The sequence below is a fragment of the Tauraco erythrolophus genome, unplaced genomic scaffold, assembly GCF_009769465.1.
Source record: "Tauraco erythrolophus isolate bTauEry1 unplaced genomic scaffold, bTauEry1.pri scaffold_52_arrow_ctg1, whole genome shotgun sequence".
Taxonomy (NCBI): Eukaryota; Metazoa; Chordata; class Aves; order Musophagiformes; family Musophagidae; genus Tauraco; species Tauraco erythrolophus.
The window spans coordinates 258299-279546 of NW_028238620.1; the positions used below are offsets into that span (position 1 = coordinate 258299).

The following is a 21248-nucleotide window of genomic DNA, read 5'->3' on the forward strand; positions in this document are numbered from 1 at the left end:
ACGCAACTACAGCTCGGATGCATGGAAATCACAGGGCCCCATCCGTACCACACCGAACTTCTCCACCTGGCACTTGTCTCCAGCACGCAGTGGAGGTCATCTCAAGTCTGTAGATCTAATTACAAGAGCTGCCTTCGCAGCTAAAACACCAGTTTCCATGCAGCTCTCCAGCTGTCCCGCCCCGGCAGAGGGACCACCGGAGAGGCCGGGTCTGTCTGTCAGCTGCGCCTGTGCCGTCACCCCACGCCTCACCGGCGGCACAGAGGACGCACCGCAACGCCTGCACCGGCAGCCGAAGCTCGGTCAGACGCGGGGTGCAGACAGACGGACAGCCCATGATGGACGTCAGCAAAGCCTGTCCCAAAAAAGATAAAGGAAACAACACGAGACCCAGATACAGCTGGCTCCGACACCTCGGATGTGCCACATGGGTGGGATCTGATGCTCTGGGAGCACCGAGGACAAGCAGGGGAAGAAGCCATGGGATTTTGAACATGGGGTCAGGTCCTGGCACGCACACCGTGGGATGAGGCTCAGGCACCAGCCACGCGGCATGTACGCCCTGATGCCAGGCCCTGATGTAGAGATGAGAGGCTGAGGTGGTAGGGTAGCGGGCACGGAGATGGAGGGGTGATGTGTGGGTGCTGAAGCACCAGAAAGCCCAGAGGGATGCGAGAAGGGCAGGTGCTGATGGTACCAACATTAGTGGGTTATCAAAATCTCAGCAAAGCCCAGACTGGGAAAACAGCCTAAAGCGCGGGCAGCCCGCGGGCAGACAGTGCTATGGACTACTGACAGGTCAGGCCCTTAACAGGTAACAGTGGGAAGAACAGGATTGGCCTTGGATGGGCCCTTTTACCCTTCAGGAGCTGGCAGTGTTGGCGGCGTCTGTCTGTCCATGCTGTCCCACCCCTGCCTGGGGTCAGGATTCACCCACTGACTCTGATCCCTGTTCCTGGGTGCCCTGGCAGGGGCAGGGAGACTCAGGCTCCGCTTTCAGGGGAGATGGTCAGTACACGGGTATGGGGCACACGTCTGGAAGGAGAGGGCAGGCAGTGACGACGAGAGCACTGCAAAACCCCGGTGGACACGCTGCAGGAGGGCTGTGCGGAGCCCCTGGCCTGGGAAGATAAGCTGAAACGGTCCAAACCCCTCGTCTGGAGAGGAGGAACCGCGTTTTGCAGCTATGGAGTGCACGACCCGCGTTCTACCCGGCAAATCCTCATTCCCGTAGGGGCTGCCACCTTGTTTACCGGCCCCGCCACTCGGCGCAGCTCGGAGACCGAGTCCAGCAAGAGCCGCCAGCACCGACACGGCCCACGAACCGGCTGCGAGCGGGCGGCCCGGCACGGCCCGGCCCGGCCCGGCACGGCTGGTCCCTCGGGCACCGCTGCCCTTCGCTGCGGGCTGCGTGACCGGGACTGCCCCGCTCCCTTGGGGCACAGCACGGCCCCCGGCACCGGGGACCCCGCACCGGGGCACGGCACGGCCCCCCGCACCGGGGACCCCGCACCGGGGCACGGCACGGCCCCCCGCACCGGGGACCCCGCACCGGGGCACGGCACGGCCCCCCGCACCGGGGACCCCGCGCCTCCGGCTGCCCCCGCCTCCCGCCGGAGCAGCTCTCCGCATCGGCCGCCGGCCGCAGCCATCGCCCCCGCCCCGGGCACCTGCGGGCGCCGGCCGGATCTCAGCAGGGCTGCCCGTGCCCGGGGGGATGCGGCCGCCTCGGCGCCGGCCCCGGCCGGCGGGACACGGTCTGGCGGCGCCGCCTGCCCCGGAGCGGGCTCCCGCGGGGCGGCCGCGGGCGAGAGGCAGCGCTCGGTGCCCGCAGGGCCCGGTGGCGGCAGCAGCAGCAGCAGCGGCGGCGGCAGCGGTGGCATCCGTCCCGCCGCGCCCCGCGCCCACCTGCTCCCGGCGCTTCTGCCAGCGCCCGCACGGGCTCTCCTCCAGGATCTCGCTCTCCTCCTCGCTCTCCTCCTCCTTCTCCTGCGCCAGCCGCGCGTCCGGCTCCGGCACCGGCACCGCCATCGCCGCGCCGAGCCGAACGGAACGGAGCCGAGCCGAGCCGAGCCGGGCCGGGCCGGGCCGCCCCGCTCCGAGCCGAACGGAGCCGCTCCGCTCCGCACCGCTCCGCACCGCTCCGCTCCGCTCCGAGCCGCGCCGCGGGCTGACAGCGCCGCGCGGGGCCGCCCCGGGCTCGGCCCGCCCCGCTCCGGACGTGCGGCCGCGCACGGCCCGCCCCGCCGGGAGGGGCCCGCGGCCCCCGGCCCCGGGATGCGCCGCCGGTTCGCCCCGCCCCGCCCCGCCTCGCGGCCGCCCATCCCCGCCGCTCCCGGCCGGCGCCGCCGCAGCCCCGCCGCGCGCAGGACCCGGTGCCCGCACCCCGCACCCGCCGGCGGCCCCCCCCGCCCCCGGGGCTTGTCTCACCGGCCTCGGAGCCCCGGTTGCCAGGCCGGACCCGCCCGTCTCGGTGCCGGGCCCTCTCCTCGCCCCGGCCTCCGTCCGGGCATCTGCCGCCCTCCCAGTCCCGCTCGGCGGGGCCTCCGTGCTCCCGCGGCCCCCGCGGCGGCCCTTCCCGGTGTGCCCGTGGTGCCCGTGCTCGGCCACCCCAACAGCCGCGGCTCCGTGGTGGGTACCGGGGGCTGCACCCCAGGTGGAGCAACCAGCTGGGTTCCGGTGCCCACCCAGGCACTGTGCACCCAGAAACCGCTTCACCAGCTACGAGCAAGAAATCGTACAGATGTTTTCATTCCTCGGGGAAGTTTCTGGCTCATTTGATGTTTTTCTTCTCTTTGTGGCCATCTCCGGTTTCTTTCAGCACGTTGGCTGTGTGTCCCACCCTGATTCCTTACAAGCACTGGTGCCTGCTTGCTGTTCTGGGACACATCCTCTGCCTCCAGACAGTTACTGCTTTTAGCCGGTGTGGTTAACCGAGAGGGTGCACCGGGAGGGTGGTGTTGGACAAGGAGGCACCAACGATGCACACCAGGTATCGTACACATAATGGCGTTCCCTGAAGCACAGCATAAACAAACAGGAGGCGTTTCATGGCATGGCCACCGCCAGGTCCTGCCTGGCAGTCAACCAGGCTGGTGCAGTGGAGGTTGTGCCGGGAGGTGGCCATGGCCCAGGACAGGCTTTCACAGGCCGGGAGGTGGTGACAGGGTCTGCCGGGGTTGGCACAGGGCTCACGCTGGCAGCCAACAGCCTTCCAGCAGCGATGGACCCAGGTGGGCTCAGGCCAGGGTGTGCCATGGGGAGCTGGCGGCAGCAGCTCAGCCCCCTGCCAGAGCGCCCATGGCCGTGCTGCAGGGCTGTAGCTGGTGGCAACAGTTACCCTGGTGCCACCATCAATACAGCCTGGGTGCCACAAACTCCTCGGTGAGCTTGTCCTGTGCCCACCAGACAGGACTCGGAGGGAAGGAAACCATGGCTTCTTATCAAAGTGGAAGTCAAACATTCAGCTGGGAATAAGGACAAGGAATAAAAAGGCTGGAAGCAGACACAAAGCTCGCAGCACACCCCGGGCACTGCCCCTATCTGCCTGTGTCTCCAGGAGCCCCCACGGCACTCCCGTGACAGCCTCCCGTGGACTTGGCTCCCTGCTGCAGCTCTGCCAATTGTCCGCCAGTCCGGCTGTTCCTGAGGGGGGTCAGCCTGTGCTGGGGGTGACCTGTCAGTGCTGACAGGCGTCCTCTGCAAGGAAAAGCCCTGTCCCAACGAGGAAGACAGGCCAAGTGTACAGCAAAAGATAAATAACTGGCCAAGGGTAAAAAGCAGAGCTCAAGAGAAGCTGTGGCTGCCCCATCCCTGGCAGTGTTCCAGGCCAGGTCGGATGGGGCTTTGGGCAACCTGGTGTAGTGGAGGGTGTCCCTGCCCATGGCAGGGAGGGTTGGAACTGGGTGGTCTGTGAGGTCCCTTCCAACCCAAACTGTTCCATGATTCTGTGATTCAAAAACACTGAAGGCAAGAACCTGAGCAGAAGACACGTAGAGCCCAAGGATGGTGAGGGTCTAGACGGGGTCACTGGAGAGGCAGGGCTGCAGTAAAAAAGCAAAGTCCATTCTCTGCTGGAGCATTCACGCTGTGGGAAGCCCTTCTTCACGGCACAGCCAGAGGAATTGTCTCAAAACGAGGTGGCAAAAGAGCAGACTGTATAACAGGCCGATAATACGAATGGTGACAGATTGCCAGGCTGATCCTTGCCCGAGAGGTTTGGAGGAACGCAGGCGCTGAACGGCCAGAGAACGTACGTGGCACCTACGGCAGGCTCCGTACCAGGCACCGCTTTCCAACACGTCCCTAAACAATGCAGAAAAGGGATGAACAACGAGTTGGCAGAGTTTGCTGATGACACCAAACCATTCAGGACAGCCGGCTCTGAAGCTGGCTGCGAAGAGCTGCGGAGGCTCTTGTGGCACAGGAAGGGGTATCAAAAGTGCGGATGAGCTTTCCCAGGAAACTAAGGACTGAGCTTGGAGAGCAGCAGCTGAGCGGGGGATCCACAGAGCACCAGGATGGGCACGGAGGGAGCACGTAGGAACGGTTCCTCACCGTTTCACAGGAGGGTAGCTGGGGTGCCTGGCGGAACGGCTGGGCAAGAGCTGTCAGACACAGGAATGGGAGTCATTTTTTACGGAGTGTTTCTTGGGGTGAAACGTCCGTGGGTGACACATGGTGGAATTCATTGCCGTAGGGTGTTTACAGCCGCCAAAGCAGGGAAGGATTTTAAAAGCCATTAGGCAAATTTGTGGGAGAAAAATTGATTGAGGGCTATTAAACAGGAAGGCGCAGATGCAGCCTCTGGCTCGAGAGGGCTCCAAGCGGCGGGTTGTCAGCAGCTGTGAGTCTGCAGCAGATGAAATATTGCTCCGTCCCTGCCCCGGTTCCAGCGCGCTTCCTCTTGGGATCCACCATTAGCAACTGGCACAAACGGGAAGCGGGGATGTGCAGGGCTCAGACCCGGCCCGGGGGAGCTGCTCTCGCACCGTCTGCGGCTCCGTGCTCCCTGGGCAGCAAACACTTTTGGTCTTCACATGTTCTTTGTGGACCTTTGCTGTTCTCACGTCACATCTGCTGGACACGTCCTTTGCGGGATGCGGCTGTGTCCCTGGACCGGCCACTCTCTGCATCAGCAGCTGTTACGCCAACCTTTAAGGTCCTTTAAGGTTTATAGATTGCATCCAGCAGCAGGAGATGGCTGGATCCTACAGCTCTCAGCCACTTTGAGCACAGGGTTCTCAGCGTGCGATACCCCTGACTTCTTTGGACACTCCACGGGAATGATGAGAGGCAGAGGTGATGCAGAACCAGTGGATGCTCCCACAGCAGTGATGGTCCTCTGTATCATCCCTGCCCCCTCATCCTCATCCGGAGAATGCCCTATATCCCACTACCTCATTCCCAAGCCCCTCATCATCAGTGCCTCATCCACATGGAATCATAGAATCGTTGAGGTTGGAAAAGACCTTGAAGAACATCAAGTACAACTGTAAACCCAACACTGCCAAGTCCCCCGCTAAACCATGTCCCTGAGTGCCACACCTGCACCTCCTTTAAATCCCTCCAGGGATGGTGACTCAACCGCTTCCCTGGGCAGCCAGTCCAAGTGCCTGACAGCCCTTTCAGTGAAGAAATTTTTCCTAATATCCAACCTAAACTTGCCCTGGTGCAACCTGAGGCCATTTCCTCTCATCCTATCAGAGTAAACTTATTTATCTTCCTTCTATTACTTCCTTTTTCTTTACGGGATGATAAATAGTAGAGCATATTTGTCTTGCCTGTTCACTTTCAGGTGTAAGTCATACGGTCTCTCATTTACTGGTTGTCCTGACTGTCACATAACCAGCAAGCAGGAGAAACCTGGTCCGTCCTGGCAGCCTCCACACTTTTGTGCTGAACGTGACCTCCTTAAACAGCTGTCTGACCTTGGCTGTGGGGCCACGGAGATGCTCCGAGGGCTGGAGCACCTCTGCTATGGAGACAGGCTGGGAGAGTTGGGGCTGTTCACCCTGGAGAAGAGAAGGCTCCGGGGAGACCTTCCAGCACCTCCCAGTGCCTGAAGGGGCTCCAGGAAAGCTGGAGAGGGGCTTTGGACAAGGGTGTGGAGTGACAGGACACGGCGTGATGGCTTTGAACTGAGAGAGGGGAGATTTCCATGAGATCTAAGGAAGAAATTCTTCCCTCTGAAGGTGCTGAGGCACTGGCACAGGTTGCCCAGAGAAGCTGTGGCTGCCCCATCCCTGGCGGTGTTCCAGGCCAGGCTGGATGGGGCTTTGGGCACCCTGGTGTAGTGGAGGGTGTCCCTGCCCATGGCAGGGGGGTTGGAACTGGATGGTCTGTGAGGTCCCTTCCGATCCAAACCATTCCATGATTCCATGACTCTTGCATGCGGGCGGTGAGGCAGGAAGGATTTGCTGCTTGGGGTCAGTTCTCTTTTTCCACTGTCGGGAAGGGCGAACGGACCGGTTCTGCTCAGCAGTCCCTGGGCAAGGGGGCACTCGGAGATGTGGAACTGGGACTCCTTTCTGGTCTCCCCCAGTTTCACCCGGTGTCCTGGGCACTGCTCCCTCCAGGACTGTGGCTTGAACTGCCCTGCTGTGCTTTTCGCCACGGTGTGACCGGAAGAGTCCAGAGGATCCGAAAGCTGCTTTGCAGCGTGGGGGTCCTGAGGGGTCTCGCGGTGACGGGGAGCCCCTCGTTTTAATTAATGCGGGTCCCCAGTTTGCATCCCTTCGAGCGCGCTCCGACTTCAAATTGCTGGGGTCTGAGGGGATTGTCGAACCCCTTTCAGGATTCATTGGCTTTTATTCCTTTCCGGAACGCTCTGCAGGTTTTGCAGGAAAGCCAGGGCGATGCCGTGCAGCTGGGACCATCCCTCCCCGCGGGAGCGGGGCGCCCACGCCGTGCTGCCCCGCGAGCCTGTGCCGGGGCCGGGGCAGCGCCGGCTCCTGCGGCGCGCTGGTGTTTATTACGGTGCCGAGGTCTGGGCTGAAGCTCCCTGTCTCCCTCCCTCCCTTCCCTGCTGGGAGGCCCCTCTTGGCTCCTGCCTATTTTTATCCGCAGTTGATGGATAGGGCTGGGACGTGATGACATCACGTGTTTTTGCACAACTTGCACTCTGTTACGGTGTAAGGTTCGGTCTCGGTGCCAGGATGACTCCGTGGAGCCGACAAACCTCTTCCCCGCTGCTGTGTCCTCCTGCAGCGTGTTTCTGCAGGGCAAACGTGCGGCAGCGCACGGCTCCTCGGGAATCTGTTCGTGTTCCTGGAGTCAACGCGTCGGGCTCTGACCTCGCCCGTGCTGCAGCTCCCCACATGCCACGTGTGTCCTCACAAACACGCGACCCGCGCAGGCGTGTGACCCGCACAGGCGTGTGACCCGCTGGTGTCAGCGCGTGACTCCGACGTGTGAATCCGCGGGAGGACAGCCCAGCGTGCATTTAGCGCTGCGGGATCAGAGCTTTCCTGGGAATATGGCAGCGCAGGTTCCTCAGACTACTTCTTACAACTGTTACCGCTGAGAGCATCTCCTGTTACCCCTGGGATGGCTCATACGTCTGCAAATGTCTCGGGGCAAAGGCCAGGCCAGAGGCTTTGGTGAGGGGCTGCAGACGTTTACGATGTCTGAGCCCTGCTCGTTGGAGCTCTGCGTGCGTTCCCGCTGGCAGCTCCCACGCAGTGCCGGGAACACGTACCCAGCGCTTCCATAAGTGCTTCCATACGTGGAAAGCGCGTGCACAACGGCGCGCCGCGTAAACAGCGGCGAGGCTGCCCGCAGGGACAGGGCACGGTGCATGGGTGCGTGCTGGGGCGAGGGCACTCGCTGTGACCGGTCCCAGCTCAGCACCAAAAATGGGACAGTTTGAACCTGTTGGGGAAGGCTCGTCCGCCTGCGAGGGAGCAGCAGGGAGCAGGAGGGAGCAGGGGACAGCAGCCAGGCGGGTGTGCGGGGCAGCGCGGAGGGATGGAGGCGCTGGATGGAGACGGTGGCTGTGGGACCATCTGCAGACGTGAGGGCACGGCCACGGGCTGCAGGACAGGCGCTGGGTGATGGAGCCGGACCCAGTGGGCAGAGGCAGGGGGGGCATTGCCGGGAGGGAGGAAGGCATCCCTGTCTGAGTGGAGAGGTGGAGGGAGGGAGCCCGGCGCTGCGCACGGAGCGGCTGACGGGGAGCGGAGTCAAGGGCAGGGATGGCAGAGGGAGGTGGGAGTCGAAGCCCTGCGAGAGCCTGCTGTCGGAGCGGGCGACGCTGCTGCTCGCACCGGTGCTGCCACTGGAGAAGGCTGAATTGAATTTGTCTGCTGCTCGTAGCCGGTCACGCGCCAAGGCTGCCTGGTGCGTGTCAGACCTCGCTGCCCGCGCCCCCTTCCTTGGCAGGCTCCCGCCGGCAGCTGGAAGGGCTCAGCCGCTCCGCAGCTCTGGCCAGGGACTCGCGCAGAGTTTCCTGCCTCCCGGCCCCTTGGCAAGGAGGGAGGCCAGGCTGCAGGTAGTGCTCTCGGCAGAGGACAGCGTGTTCCGCGCAGCAGCACGCCCGGTGCTGTCTGAGGCTGAGGTGGCCCCCGGCCTCCACGTTTCCATGTCCCGGCCTCCGGCGTTCGGCTGCCGGGGTATTTCCTGCGCTTCAGCTGTGGTTTCCTTCTGTAAATCTCAGCCAGTTCCTTCAGGTCCCTCCCCGCTTGGCCTCCCTCAGCAGCCCCGTTGCTCTCCAGGACACGCAGCCCACCCCAGAACCTCCGGCGGGACGCCCGAGCTGCCCGGCTCCAGGCTCTGTGCCCCTGCTCCCAGATGCCAGCTCTGGAAGATGCTGGTGGAGGCGGATGAGCTGGGACAGGCGGTTTCTGTGGCTGCCCAGCAGCAAGGTGTTGGGGGGGGGGGGGGGGACAGATTAGATCTGAGGCAGAAATTCTTCCCTCTGAGGGTGCTGAGGCACTGGCACAGGGTGCCCAGAGAAGCTGTGGCTGTCCCATCCCTGGCAGTGTTCCAGGCCAGGCTGGATGGGGCTTTGGGCAACCTGGTGTAGTGGAGGGTGTCCCTGCCCGTGGCAGGGGGGTTGGAACTGGATGCTCTGTGAGGTCCCTTCCAACCCAAACCATCCCATGATTCTATGATTCTATGACATTGCCATGCACAGTGCCCTGCACCCAGTGTGAATGATCCCCCAGCTTGCCCATGTGCAGCCCCGCAGCTGGCACGGGCCAGGGGCACAGGGGATGGCTGCCGCCCTGGGGGCTCCAGCCTGGAGGATTTTGAGGTAAAATCCCTATCTTTGCTGCTACACCAGCAGGGGGGTAAGCGTGGCTTGGGCTATCACACTGCAGCAGAGGGGTTCCCTGTCCCAACAGCCTTTAAACACTCTTTTGACCTTTTGTGAAGACAAAGAAGCGAAGCAGTTAAGTGGAAAATTAAGCAAAGCTCTCATCACAACACCACCTTTCGTTCCTTTTCTCTTTGAGGTCAAAACTTCCACTAGCAGAAACGAGCAGACGTTCAGCTGAGCATATAGGTGACGTCAGCTGTCGTCTTTGGGGTTTGGGGAAAAAAGTTGGTGGAGACACTCGGGAGCTGTGTTGCTAAAACCCCCTCTTTGTGCTGCCAAGACAAACCCAAGACAGTTGCACACAACAGCAGCGAAGCCAAAAAAGTTACTTCTGCTGTAGTTATCCTTACTGTAGATGTAGACACATCCCATGTCCCATCTGCCACTAGGAGATCGGGTTGTGCTGAAAGGGGAATTATAAGGGAGAATATGGGCTTTAAGAGCCAAATTAATTTCATTTTTTTACCAGGGACTTTGTCATAAAACATCAGGTGCAGGTCGGTGAGCTGGCAGGTGAGAGTGAAACGGTGGAGCAGAGGGCAGGAACAGCGTTCAGGGCAGCGGGTGACATTGAAGGCTGAGGAAATGGAATGGCACAAAATGCCAAGTCATGCCCTGGAGTCACTGAACAAACATTTATGCCCTAAATTAGGCCCCTGATTGGGAAGTGATTAAAGAGGAAAAGGCCTGGGTGCATTCAGCAACCTCGGGATGACCGTCGGCTGCCGTGCAGCGCAGCCACGCAGACGTGGTGCGTTCTTGGCTCCGTTGGGGTTATGCCCAGGAGAGGCAGATAGTGCCGGTGCTGTTGAACAGAGCGTTATTTACAGACCATGCACCAGCCATGCTAAATAGAAAGCACGAATTCGTTGCAGCAAAGGTGCGGAGAAGAGCGACGGAGCTGACTGAGGGAATGCAGAGAGGAGATGAGAGCAGCCCCGCTTGATAGCTCCTCAAAACAGCCCTTGAGGGGAGATAAGGTTGCTCAGGGCAGCCTTATCGGTGGCAAACACTGGAGCAGGAGGAGCTCTGCTCAAACCGATGCACAGGCTTTGCAGAAGAAGAAATCGGTCCGACCTGGCTAAAACTGGGAGGCGTTTCCAGCAGCTGGTGGAGGCAGACTGGAACAACCCCCCAGAGCAGAGGTGCAGGGAGCCTGCCCGTTCTGCAGCAGGATTTCTATGGGAAGCTGCTGCCCAGCCAGGAGCAGGCACGCTGGCCCAGGAGCGCCCTGCCAACCACGTTTGCTTTGTTCGAGCGGGTTGGTGTGCTCGCGCTGGGCTGGTGGGCATGGCTGGCTCTGCGTCCCACGCTCCAGGGCACCGTCGTGCAGGTCTGCGGCCCCCAATGGGCGGCAAAGCTGCCGTACAGTGGGCATCCCACCCGCTTCCCCCCTCATGGCCGCGACTTCGCCTGCCCTGTGGGCACAGTGGTGGGTTTGCTGGTTTCCCGTTCCTTTTCCAGCAGGTTAGGTCCCGGGGCTTTTGCGCCCAACCCCAGTCCTCTCCGTTGAAAGTGAGAAGCTGCCCCGCGCATCCCCCGCGGCGCGACGTTCCTGCAGGGACTGGGCAGCAGGCACTGGGACTGCCTGACCCCTGCTTGTGCCCTGTTGCCCCCACGCCCCCGAAGAGCGTTCAGGCACGATTCAGATGCGTTCAGTTATGCAACCAGCTCATAACTATGCAAATGTATGCAGCTTTCCCCTTACACAACGTCCTGTTTTCCTTCAGCTGCTTTTTTGGAAATTCAGCACTTCCTGTGGCAGCGCAGTCTGAGTCCCAGGGAGCCATCTGGAACCCACCCAGCCTCCATCCACAGGCAGGCTGGGGCTGGCACTGGCTCCTTTCAGAAGCCTCTCCACCCTGGCCGCTTGAGTCCTCCTGCCCGCCCTTCTCCGCTTGCCTTCTCAGCTGACCCCGGAGCCAGTGGCACCGGCTGGCACCGATGCCCTGCAAGAAGCAAGAAAATGGAGGGGGGCTGCACCTGCACGGCCCGCCTGGCTCTGAAACGGGGCACCAGCCAGCAGCGAGTGTGTAGGAAGCGGAGCGAGAACAAGGCGAGCGTGCACCAGCACTTCCCTGCTATGTCCTCCCAGGCCCCAGGGGTTTGTGCCTCTGGTAGCTCCTGAAACAATGACCTCTCTTGCTGTTTAGTAGCCCCGGATAGATTTTCCCCCATGGCTTACTCCAACTGCTTTTTGCATCCATAGAAACTCTGAGCATCCAGGGACATCCTGCAGCAGGGAGTTCCTCAGCTCAGCTACCTGATGTGTGCAGAATTACTTCTTTCCACCTGAACTGGCTTCGTGCTGGGTTCTGCAATAACCCTCAATCCTTATGCTGGAAAAGACAATGAACTCATCTCCCCGCTGCCAACTCCTGTGCCATCCACCGCGGCCATCTCTCCATCTGAGGCTGTTCAGTCCTTCCTCTTTCCTTCCCCATGTTTCAACATTCTTATGCTTCTCCGAGTGCTTACAAGATGGGACAATGAGATGGGACAGTGAACACCTCAGGAGATGGTGTTCTGTTCTCTGCTCCCTTCCTAGTAATTTCCAGCAGCTCCATTCCCTCTGTGGAGCAGTGTGGGTAAGAGGTCCCTGTGCTGCTGCGTGCCCCTATTAGCCCTGTGTTAGGTTTTTGTTAGCGGGCTTCCGCCGATGGAGCAGCTCTTTTGCCCCTGGGACTGAAGTGTCATGTCTCATGGGAACCTCCATCAGCACCTTCCTGTGCCTCCCCAGCAGGGATGGGTGCTCCTGCCATGGGCCGTGCCCCGGGGTGCAGGCACAGCTCTGCAGCTGCCCATGTGTAACACGGGGGTGGCTGCGACGAGACCGTTCTGCCAGCCGCACGGACAGCCCGCGTGCCTGGCTCTGCGGGGCTCTCGCATGGCACCAGAGCTCTGTGCATAGGGAACGCTCTCCAGAGGCACCCGCAGCTGTGACGGGCACATCCAGGGCTGCCCCCTGAGCCTCTCCCTGTGGCAGCCACACCGTGGGCAGCGTGCCCGGCAGGACAGCTGACCCTGCCCGCAGCTCCGGGGGAGGCTGCAGCCCTCGCAGCTCTCGGGATCTGAGCAGGCCCCCAGAAAGTGCCACCGACCCCCGGGCAGTGTGACCCGGCGGTGGGGCTCATCCCTGGGCAGTCTGTCCCTGGCTAAGGCAATGGTTTGCATCCTCCCTGTCCCTTTCTGAGCGGAGAGCTGGCAAGGCAGTGGGCATGGTGTGGTACGTGAGCTCCGGAGCAGCGCAGCGGGTGCCGCTCCCCGTGTCCAGCAAGAGCTGGCAGTGTTGGGGCACACCTCCCTCCCTGTGTCCACCAGAGCCCCACAGAGCTCCTTGGCAGTGCCATGGCCCTGTGTGGGTTTGAGGGGTCTGGGGAGCCCTGACGGGCCTTGGCACCGTGGGGCACAGCAGGGAGGCCATGCCATGCCGTGCCCAGCACCAAGACCGGGAGCATGTATGCCTCAAGAGGGGCACTCTGAGGACCTGCTGGGTGGCTCAATGAGACCCCACGGGACAGCAGGGCAGGGCTGTGCCCAGGTGCCCTGGGCAGGGCTGGAGCTGCGTGTCATGGACTGTGGGGGCTTCCGAGGCCCCATGCTTGGGGGGCCAGGCTGGGCTGGGGCTGGCGGCTGCCTGGGGTGCCCGGGCTGGGGCAGGGGGTGTTCAGGGCACCTGGACTGGGGCAGGGGGTGTTCGGGGCACCTGGGCTGGGGCAGGGGGTGTTCAGGGCACCTGGACTGGGGCAGGGGGGGTGTTCAGGCACCTGGGCTGGGGCAGGGGGTGTTTGGGGCACCTGGGCCAGGGCAGGGGATGTTTAGGGCACCTGGACTGGGGCAGGGGGGTGTTCGGGCGCCCAAGCTGGGGCAGGGGGTGTTCATGGCTCCTGGGCTGGAGGGATCCACTGTAGAGGCTGGACTGGGAGCAGCCGCGCTGCGGGGGCCGGTGCCAGGGGCCCCACACTGGGACCCGGACCGAGGGCAGCTGGAGAGTGGCACAGGCGCCCTGCCCTGTCCGCTCCGTCTGCACAGGCTGCGCAGGTGCCACCGGGCAGAGCCGCCGCCCCGGTGAGCCGTGCCACGGGCTGCGGGTGGGCTGTGAGGCGGGCAGGGCCGCCAGTGCCGGGCTGATATCCGTGTCTGCGGGGACAGACCGACGGACGGACCGAGGGACCGGCAGCAGCTGGTCGGCAGAGGGCAGCAGCGGGGTGACACACGGTGCCACCTCCCCCTCCCCCCCCCCCCAGTGACGTTTAACAAGGCCAAGTGCAAGGTCGTGCCCGTGGGTCGGGGCAATCCCAAGCACAAGGACAGGCTGGGTGGGGATGGATGGAGAGCAGCCCTGAGGAGAAGGACGTGGGGGTGTTGGATGATGAGAAGCTCGACATGAGCCGACACTGTGCGCTGGCAGCCCAGAAAGCCACCCGTGCCCTGGGCTGCACCCAGAGCAGCGTGGGCAGCAGGTCAGGGAGGGGATCCTGCCCCTCTGCTCTGCTCTGTGAGACCCCCCTGCAGTGCTGCCTTCAGCTCCGGGGGCCCCAACACCAGAAGGACACGGAGCTGCTGGAGCGGGGCCAGAGGAGGCCACGGAGATGCTCCGAGGGCTGGAGCACCTCTGCTCTGGAGACAGGCTGGGAGAGTTGGGGCTGTTCAGCCTGGAGAAGAGAAGGCTCCAGGGAGACCTTCCAGCACCTCCCAGTGCCTAAAGGGGCTCCAGGAAAGCTGGAGAGGGGCTTTGGACAAGGGTGTGGAGTGACAGGACACGGCGTGATGGCTTTGAACTGGAGGAGGGGAGATTTCCATGAGATCTGAGGAAGAAATTCTTCCCTCTGAGGGTGCTGAGGCACTGGCACAGGTTGCCCAGAGAAGCTGTGGCTGCCCCATCCCTGGCAGTGTTCCAGGCCAGGCTGGATGGGGCTTTGGGCAACCTGGTGTAGTGGGGGGTGTCCCTGCCCATGGCAGGGGGGTTGGAACTGGGTGGTCTGTGAGGTCCCTTCCAACCCAACCCATTCCATGAGTCTATGATTCTGTGCACGTGGCTCTGCACACGCACACAGGGGTGAGGGGCAGGGAGCCACGCTTGACCCCCTGCACTGAGCAGCGTGGGGATGCCCCGTGGGTGCTCCTCCATCTGTGACGGCAGCGACCTTCACAAGCACAGAGACGTGCAGTTCCTCGGCACACATGGCAGCAGCCCTGCCCTGCACGCGGTGTCCTCTCGCCCCGCAGAAGCACGGCTGGTCCCAGCACGTGAGCGCAGCCCGCAGCCCCTCACCGTTGCAGGTGTCGGAGCCCTGGGGGCCGAGCTCCAGCTCCAGAGCTCCCGGTGCCCAGCAGACCCGCGTGGCCCCGGTGGAGCTGAAGGACAGGTCAGGGCTAAATGTCCCACGGGCGACCGCAGCCACGTGTGCTGCCCCGCTGCTTGCTCTTCAGCAGGGCCGGGGTCCTGGCCATCCTGAGCAGAGGTTGTCTGTCCCTCTGCAGCTCTTCTGGGGTGGCCAGTTGTGCTGCCCGCAGCTCCTGCACCGGGGTTTCTGCCCGCTCCCGTTCATGGCGTTCTCCAGCCCATCTGACGTGGGTGCTGGCCACGCGTGCCCCTGTTCTCTGTCAGTGCCTGTGTGTGCACGGCAGAAAGGCGCAGTCACAGCCTCGCTGGTCCCTCCCCAGAACCCCCTGGAAAGCTCTGTTGGACAAAAGAAATCTCGGCCAAGCAGTAGTTGAGACAGCAAGGAGTTTAACCAGGCGACCGCCCCGTTCCACACACGGGTTTGTCACCACTCTTTCCTGCCCAAAATTGGGTTAGTGGGGAGCAAACCCTCCCAACAACCTGGGCCATGCCTGCCCCAGGAGGAAGAGCTCGCTCCTCTTCTGGGGCGGGTGCTGCTAGTGGTCCTGGTGGTGCCTCTTCTTGCGCTGTGGGCCTGTGATGACGGTGGTGGTGATGGTGATCTTGTTCACCGTCAGCCCTCCTGTGCCGTAAGTGTCGAGATGTGCCTCTCGTTTGTACTCGGAGACTTGCTTGGTGGAGAGGAGCTCCCACACTGACACCCTCTGCTCCTGGAACTGGCCAAAAGTGATGTAGGAGCCCTCGGACTGGAGGAGATCCACTGTCTGCTGGGGAAGGGTGGTGAGGTGCTTTTCTTTGCTGTCCGTCACAATGCTGCTGGTGGTGCTCACCAGTTCCTGAACGGTGAGTGTCCCTGCGCGGTACAGCTCCAGCAGCTCCTGCCTCTTCTCCTCAGGGATGTAGTCAGAGAAGAGCAGGTCCCACACAGAGACCTGCCTCCCCTGGGACTCATCCATAGACATCTCAACTGTGGTGGACTTCAGGGTCTCTTCCCAGGTCCTGTCCTCCTCCACGTGGGTGTGCTCAGCTTCTGCGACTGTTGGCTCAGCTCTCGGACTACTGGCATTCGCCAGTTGCTCTGCCCTCGCTGCCTCTGCCTTGGTTACAATGGTGGTGACAACGGTTTTCACCTCATCAAGGGTCAGCTCTCCTGCCTGGTAGAGCTCCAGGAGCTCCTGTCTGTGCTTCTCCGGAATATACTTGGAGTGGAGCAGGTCCCACACAGAGACCTTGTGGCCCTGAAACTCCCCGACCTCCATGTCAACAACTGTGGTTTTCAAGGCAGTTTTCCATGATTCTTCTTTGGAGGAGCCGTCATCCTTCTCTCCTGCCGCCGGCACAGTGTCCTTGTCGGAAGTCTTGACTGCAACCAGGAATTTTCTGTTTGTGGATTCTTTTTTCTTAATGAGAGTGGTGACAACAATTATTAACCGCTCCAAGGCCAATGTCCCTGCGCGGTACAGCTCCAGGAGCTCCTGCCTTTTCTCCTCAGGGATGTAGTCAGAGAAGAGCAGGTCCCACACAGAGACCTGCCTCCCCTGGGACTCATCCGTAGAAATCTCAACTGTGGTGGACTTCAGGGTCTCTTCCCAGGTCCTGTCCTCCTCCACATGGGTGTGCTCAGCTGCTGCGACTGTCGGCTCAGCTCTCGGACTACTGGCATTCGCCAGTTGCTCTGCCCTCGCTGCCTCTGCCTTGGTTACAATGGTGGTGACAACGGTTTTCACCTGATCAAGGGTTAACTCTCCTGCCTGGTAGAGCTCCAGGAGCTCCTGTCTGTGCTTCTCTGGAATATACTTGGAGTGGAGTAGGTCCCACACAGAGACCTTGTGGCCCTGAAACTCCCCGACCTCCATGTCAACAACTGTGGTTTTCAAGGTAGTTTTCCATGATTCTTCTTTGGAGGAGCCGTCATCCTTCTCTCCTGCCGCCGGCACAGTGTCCTTGTTGGAAGCCTTGACTGCAACCAGGAATTTTCTGTTTGTGGATTCTTTTTTCTTAATGAGAGTGGTGACAACAGTTATCATCTGCTCCAGAGTTAGTACCCTTTCACGGTACAGCTCCAGGAGCTCCTGCCTTTTCTCCTCAGGGATGTAGTCGGAGAAGAGCAGGTCCCACACAGAGACCTGCCTCCCCTGCGATTCACCAGCTGGCACATCGATAGTGGTGGACTTCAAGATGTTATCTAGTTGTGCATCTTGCGTTGAAAAATCATCTCCATTTTCCCCTGCCCTTGTCCCTGCCTTGTGTGGACTCCTGGCATTTGCCACGAGTGCGGCATTTGCAGCCTCTGTTCTGTTGATGATGGTGGTGACCGCGGCAGCTACCTGTTCTGTGGTCAGTATCCCTGCTCTGTACAGCTCCAGCAGCTCCTGCCGCTTCCCTTGAGGGATGTAATTGGAAAAGAGCAGATCCAACAGGGAAATGTTTTGCCCCTGGAACTCACCAGCAGTGACATAGATGGTTGCAGACTTCAAGGACTTTCTCAACTGTTGCTCCTGGGAGTGCGTATCCTGAACGGGTTGTGACGCTCCCACCTCGTTGTTGGGTGTAACTGTGGAGGAGCTCAGATCCCCGTTTTCTGTTTCTGCCCCGGTGATGACGGTGGTGAGAATGGTGATCATCTCCGGGATGGTCACCGTACCCGCCTTGTACCTCCTCAGCAGCTCCTCTCTCTGGTGATCAGGGATGTAGCGGGAGAAGAGGAGCTCCCAGATGGTGACGCTCTGTCCCTGGAAGAGCCCCACGCTGACGGTGGTGCGGGCAGCCTGCAGGGCTTTGCGGGCGTCCTTGTTCAGCTGGTGGAGCACCGAGCCCTTGTCCATCACGTGGAGCATGAGCAGCCCCGTGTCCGGGTCGGGGACACAACGGCGGAGGAGCTGTGTGTAAGTGAGGTTTTCATGCGTGTTGGGGTCAAAGCAACTTCTAGTTTGATTCTTGGGGTTAGAAAGAAACTGGCACATCTCCTGGTCAAAGTAGCCGCGCTGGTAGGCCACCTCCACGGGCAGGCGGTGGCTGTGCACGGGGTCGATGATGCCGCCGGTGGCGATCTGGGCCTCGAGCAGGCGGATAGCGTGCTCCTTGACGATGAACTCCTTCTTCATGGCCTGGAAGAGGGAGATCTTGTGTCCTGTGTACGGCTCTGCATACCCTGTCACGGCTCCTTCTGCGGACAGCAGCTTCTCGTAAAAATCTCTGCCGATGAGTCCTGCCGTCAGCGCCTCCTTCACCGACAGTTTCTCGTTCCTCACGGGGTCGGTGAGGAACCCTGAAGCAGCCTGTGCCTCCAGCAGCACCAGCGCCGTACCTGGTGTCAGGAGCCCCCTCATCATGGCGTCGTAGATGCTCATCTTCTTATTCATGGCCTGGATGAAGACTCCGGCTATGAAGTTACTCCCACCCCCGCCCATCTCTTTGTGTCCACCTGCAATCAGGTTGCCTCCCGTGTTGCTTGACTTGCTGTTCTGAGGGGTTGCGCTCATCTTCTGCCGTGTCTCTGGGGAACAGTCCTGCTGCTGCGGGGCACCGCGGGTGTCTGAGGAGAGAGAAAGAACAGACGTGGTGAGACTCAGGTTCTTGCGCAATTTTCATGGTGCGTGTTAAGAAAGTCATCTCCCCGGACAGGAGATGCTCCCCTTCAGGAGCCCAGAGGGAAGCGGAGTGGGATCTGGGGCTTTGCTGCTGTCCCCCTCTCTCAGCAGCAACCCCGGGGCCAAGAGTGCTGCCACCCAGCTCCCTCTCGAGCAGCGGATGAGAGCTCTCCAGAAGCTGCAGCCCTGGCTCTACACGACCCCGCGCAGCTGGCAGTCCTGGCGCAGGGATGCAGCCGCGTCGAGAGCGGAAGGCTCGGTGCCTGTCCCACCTTGGCCCCGCTCCGGGCTCCCGAGGAGCTGCCTGCTTTCCCGGAGCCCGACACCTCAAACCTGTGGCCTCTCTGACCCTCCTCTTCTGTTCCTGGTGACACAGCCACTGCTGGCTTTTGGGCTGGTGCCACAGGGTGCCAGCAGGAAGCATGGCCACTGCTCACCTCCCCGTTCCCTCAGCACTGGCTCCTGTGCTGCCCTGGGGCCAGCGGATTTAGCTGGTGGTCATTTGGCAAGCACAGGTCGTGCCAAGAAACAACAGTGACGTGCTGACGGGGTGCCACCAGCGACTGTCTGGCTGTGGAGAGGAGCTGGCTGGTGCTGCAAGGCATCTGCTGTCCTGTCCACTTAGACCATCACGCTGGTCATCATGCCGGTCACAGGTGGGCTGTGAGCGTGGTGGGACACCGCCAGCCCTGAGCATGGTGGCACGCACAGCCTGGCTCATGGCTGTCCATGGAGATCTTTCTTCTCACTGTGGGATCCCACACCACCCCGGCACGACACAGGACGAGGGAATGGTCGTAGTGACAGAGGAGCGGCTGGAAAGATCCACGTGCAGCAGTGGGTCCGAGCTGGCAGGAACCTTCTCTAAGGCCGTGCTTCTGCTGAAGGTGAGATGTGTCTGGGTCTCTGCTTGTTCTAAGGCCACTGGCTTGGCAGAGCTCCCAACTCCATCCTGTGACACTCTCCTCTCCTCCAAAACGGGGGTCTGCTGCCTATGCTGACTTCTGGATGGCACCTGGGCCTCATCCATGGGAGAGCTGGTCAGCTGATGCCAGACCTCATCCCAGGGACCATTCTAACCAGTGCCAGCAACTGGGGACAAGGGCAGAGTCAGTGGGGGGGGTTGTGTGACTGAGTGCTTGCTCTGCAGCCGGGCCAAGGTGCTCTCTCCAGATATTTAGGGAAACTGCTCTAGGAACGGGATGGTAGAGAGATGCTCCCTCTGGCCGAGCCCTCTGGCACATGGCCCTCCAGATGTCCTGGCCCGGGCTTGTCCTGGCCCACCGTCTGTAGCCACCACAGGCTGCAGACCTCCGCGGATCCGGAGGGCCCAGGTCTGGTGTCAGCCTCTACCACGTCCCGCGGCAACGAGGGCTGTGATCTAACCACACTTGGCAGGGAAAGTATTGCCACGGGCAGCGCCGAGCTCCGGTGCCGCAGCAGGTCATGAGTGGTCAGTCTTTGTTGTTAGCTCATGGTTACGTCGGTGAGACGGTGGGTAAAACTCTCTGTACGGCTGTAAACACAAAGGAGTGAGCAGGGAGGGACTGAGAGCGGGTTGCTGAGGGCGGCTGTGGCGGTGCCTCTCCAGCTCGGGCACGTACTCTGCCGGTAGTGCCACCCGTCACAGCCAGACCGGCGGGTGCCCTCGCCCCCTCACCCCTTAAAGCACAGCCCCTTAGCCAGGACACTGGCACCCCTTAAAGCGCAGCCCCTTAGCCAGGATGCTGGCACCCCTTAAAGCACAGCCCCTTAGCCAGGACACTGGCACCCCTTAAATGCAGCCCCTTAGCCAGGATGCTGGCACCCCTTAAAGCACAGCCCCTTAGTCAGGGCACTGGCACCCCTTAAAGCACAGCCCCTTAGCCAGGGCACTGGCACCCCTTAAAGCACAGCCCCTTAGCCAGGGCACTGGCACCCCTTAAAGCACAGCCCCTTAGCCAGGGCACTGGCACCCCTTAAAGCACAGCCCCTTAGCCAGGGCACTGGCACCCCTTAAAGCACAGCCCCTTAGCCAGGGCACTGGCACCCCTTAAAGCACAGCCCCTTAGCCAGGGCACTGGCACCCCTTAAAGCACAGCCCCTTAGCCAGGGCACTGGCACCCCTTAAAGCACAGCCCCTTAGCCAGGGCACTGGCACCCCTTAAAGCACAGCCCCTTAGCCAGGGCACTGGCACCCCTTAAATGCAGCCCCTCAGCCAGGACGCCGGCGGGGCTGTCCGACGCGGTCCGGAGGAAGGCAGCCGCGCTCTCCAGCAGACATCGGAACGGCCACGCGGGTCCGGGTACCCCGGAGCCTGTTTCCATCTTAGGCCGTAAGCGGAGAAGAGGGGACGGATGGAGGACGGGGCGGTGGGTGTGATATTTCCCCCGTTTCTGTGTCAACCCCTGGCTGTTTTCGGCTCGGTGGATTTCGTGAACCGGACACGCTTTGGGTCTGTGTAGTGATCCTCGAGGGACGTCTCCCACGCGGCCCCCTGGTCCCTTCTGGAAGTCCCATAAACTTCCAGCATCCAAACACTGAGTGGTGATGAGGCCACAGTCTTGTAAAGACAGCAGCAACGAAACCCAGAACATTTCTTTGGGAACACCCATCCCCCGTAAACGGCAGTGACTGACATTAATGACACGTTTAACTCATTATCAGGGTCACAGCGTAGTTCTCCGACTGTTTACCTAACTGGTCCCGAAGTCTCTGAGTCACCGCTTTTGATCCATTGAAATATCGGGCTGGTGCTGGTGCGGATGGGTGACGGTCGGGGAGAGGCGTAACCCCCCAGCCACAGCCCAGCCGCTGCCTCTCCGGGGGCCCTGCCCATGGCTTCGGGCTCTTTTCCGGCCGTCGGCTCCGGTCCACCTTGTGGCTCCGGCCCCGGAGAGCAGCTTCCCTGCCCTCCAGTGCCCCGCGCAGCCCAGCCCTCCCGGGAGGTGACGGGCTGGTTGTGCTGCCTGCCGGGGTGGCACTCGGTCCGGGACAAAGCGGAATGCC

The 21248-nt window shown here is 61.5% G+C and overlaps 2 protein-coding genes across 2 annotated transcripts in view; both read right to left on the reverse strand.

Annotated features, from left to right (window-relative positions):
- The window catches only part of NRBP2 (nuclear receptor binding protein 2), a 28062-nt gene extending 26031 nt beyond the window's left edge, over nt 1–2031 (reverse strand). The window contains exon 1 of the mRNA XM_086630819.1: nt 1909–2031. Within this exon, the coding sequence (XP_086486945.1) occupies nt 1909–2031 (123 nt within the window). The remainder of the gene's footprint in view (nt 1–1908) is intronic.
- A 13174-nt stretch (nt 2032–15205) lies between these two features.
- Nucleotides 15206–18151, reverse strand: LOC147525888 (epiplakin-like). The gene has a single exon (XM_086630831.1). It carries the CDS (start codon nt 18149–18151, stop codon nt 15206–15208), a length of 2946 nt encoding a protein of 981 aa, XP_086486957.1.
- Between the last annotated feature and the right edge of the window lie 3097 nt (nt 18152–21248).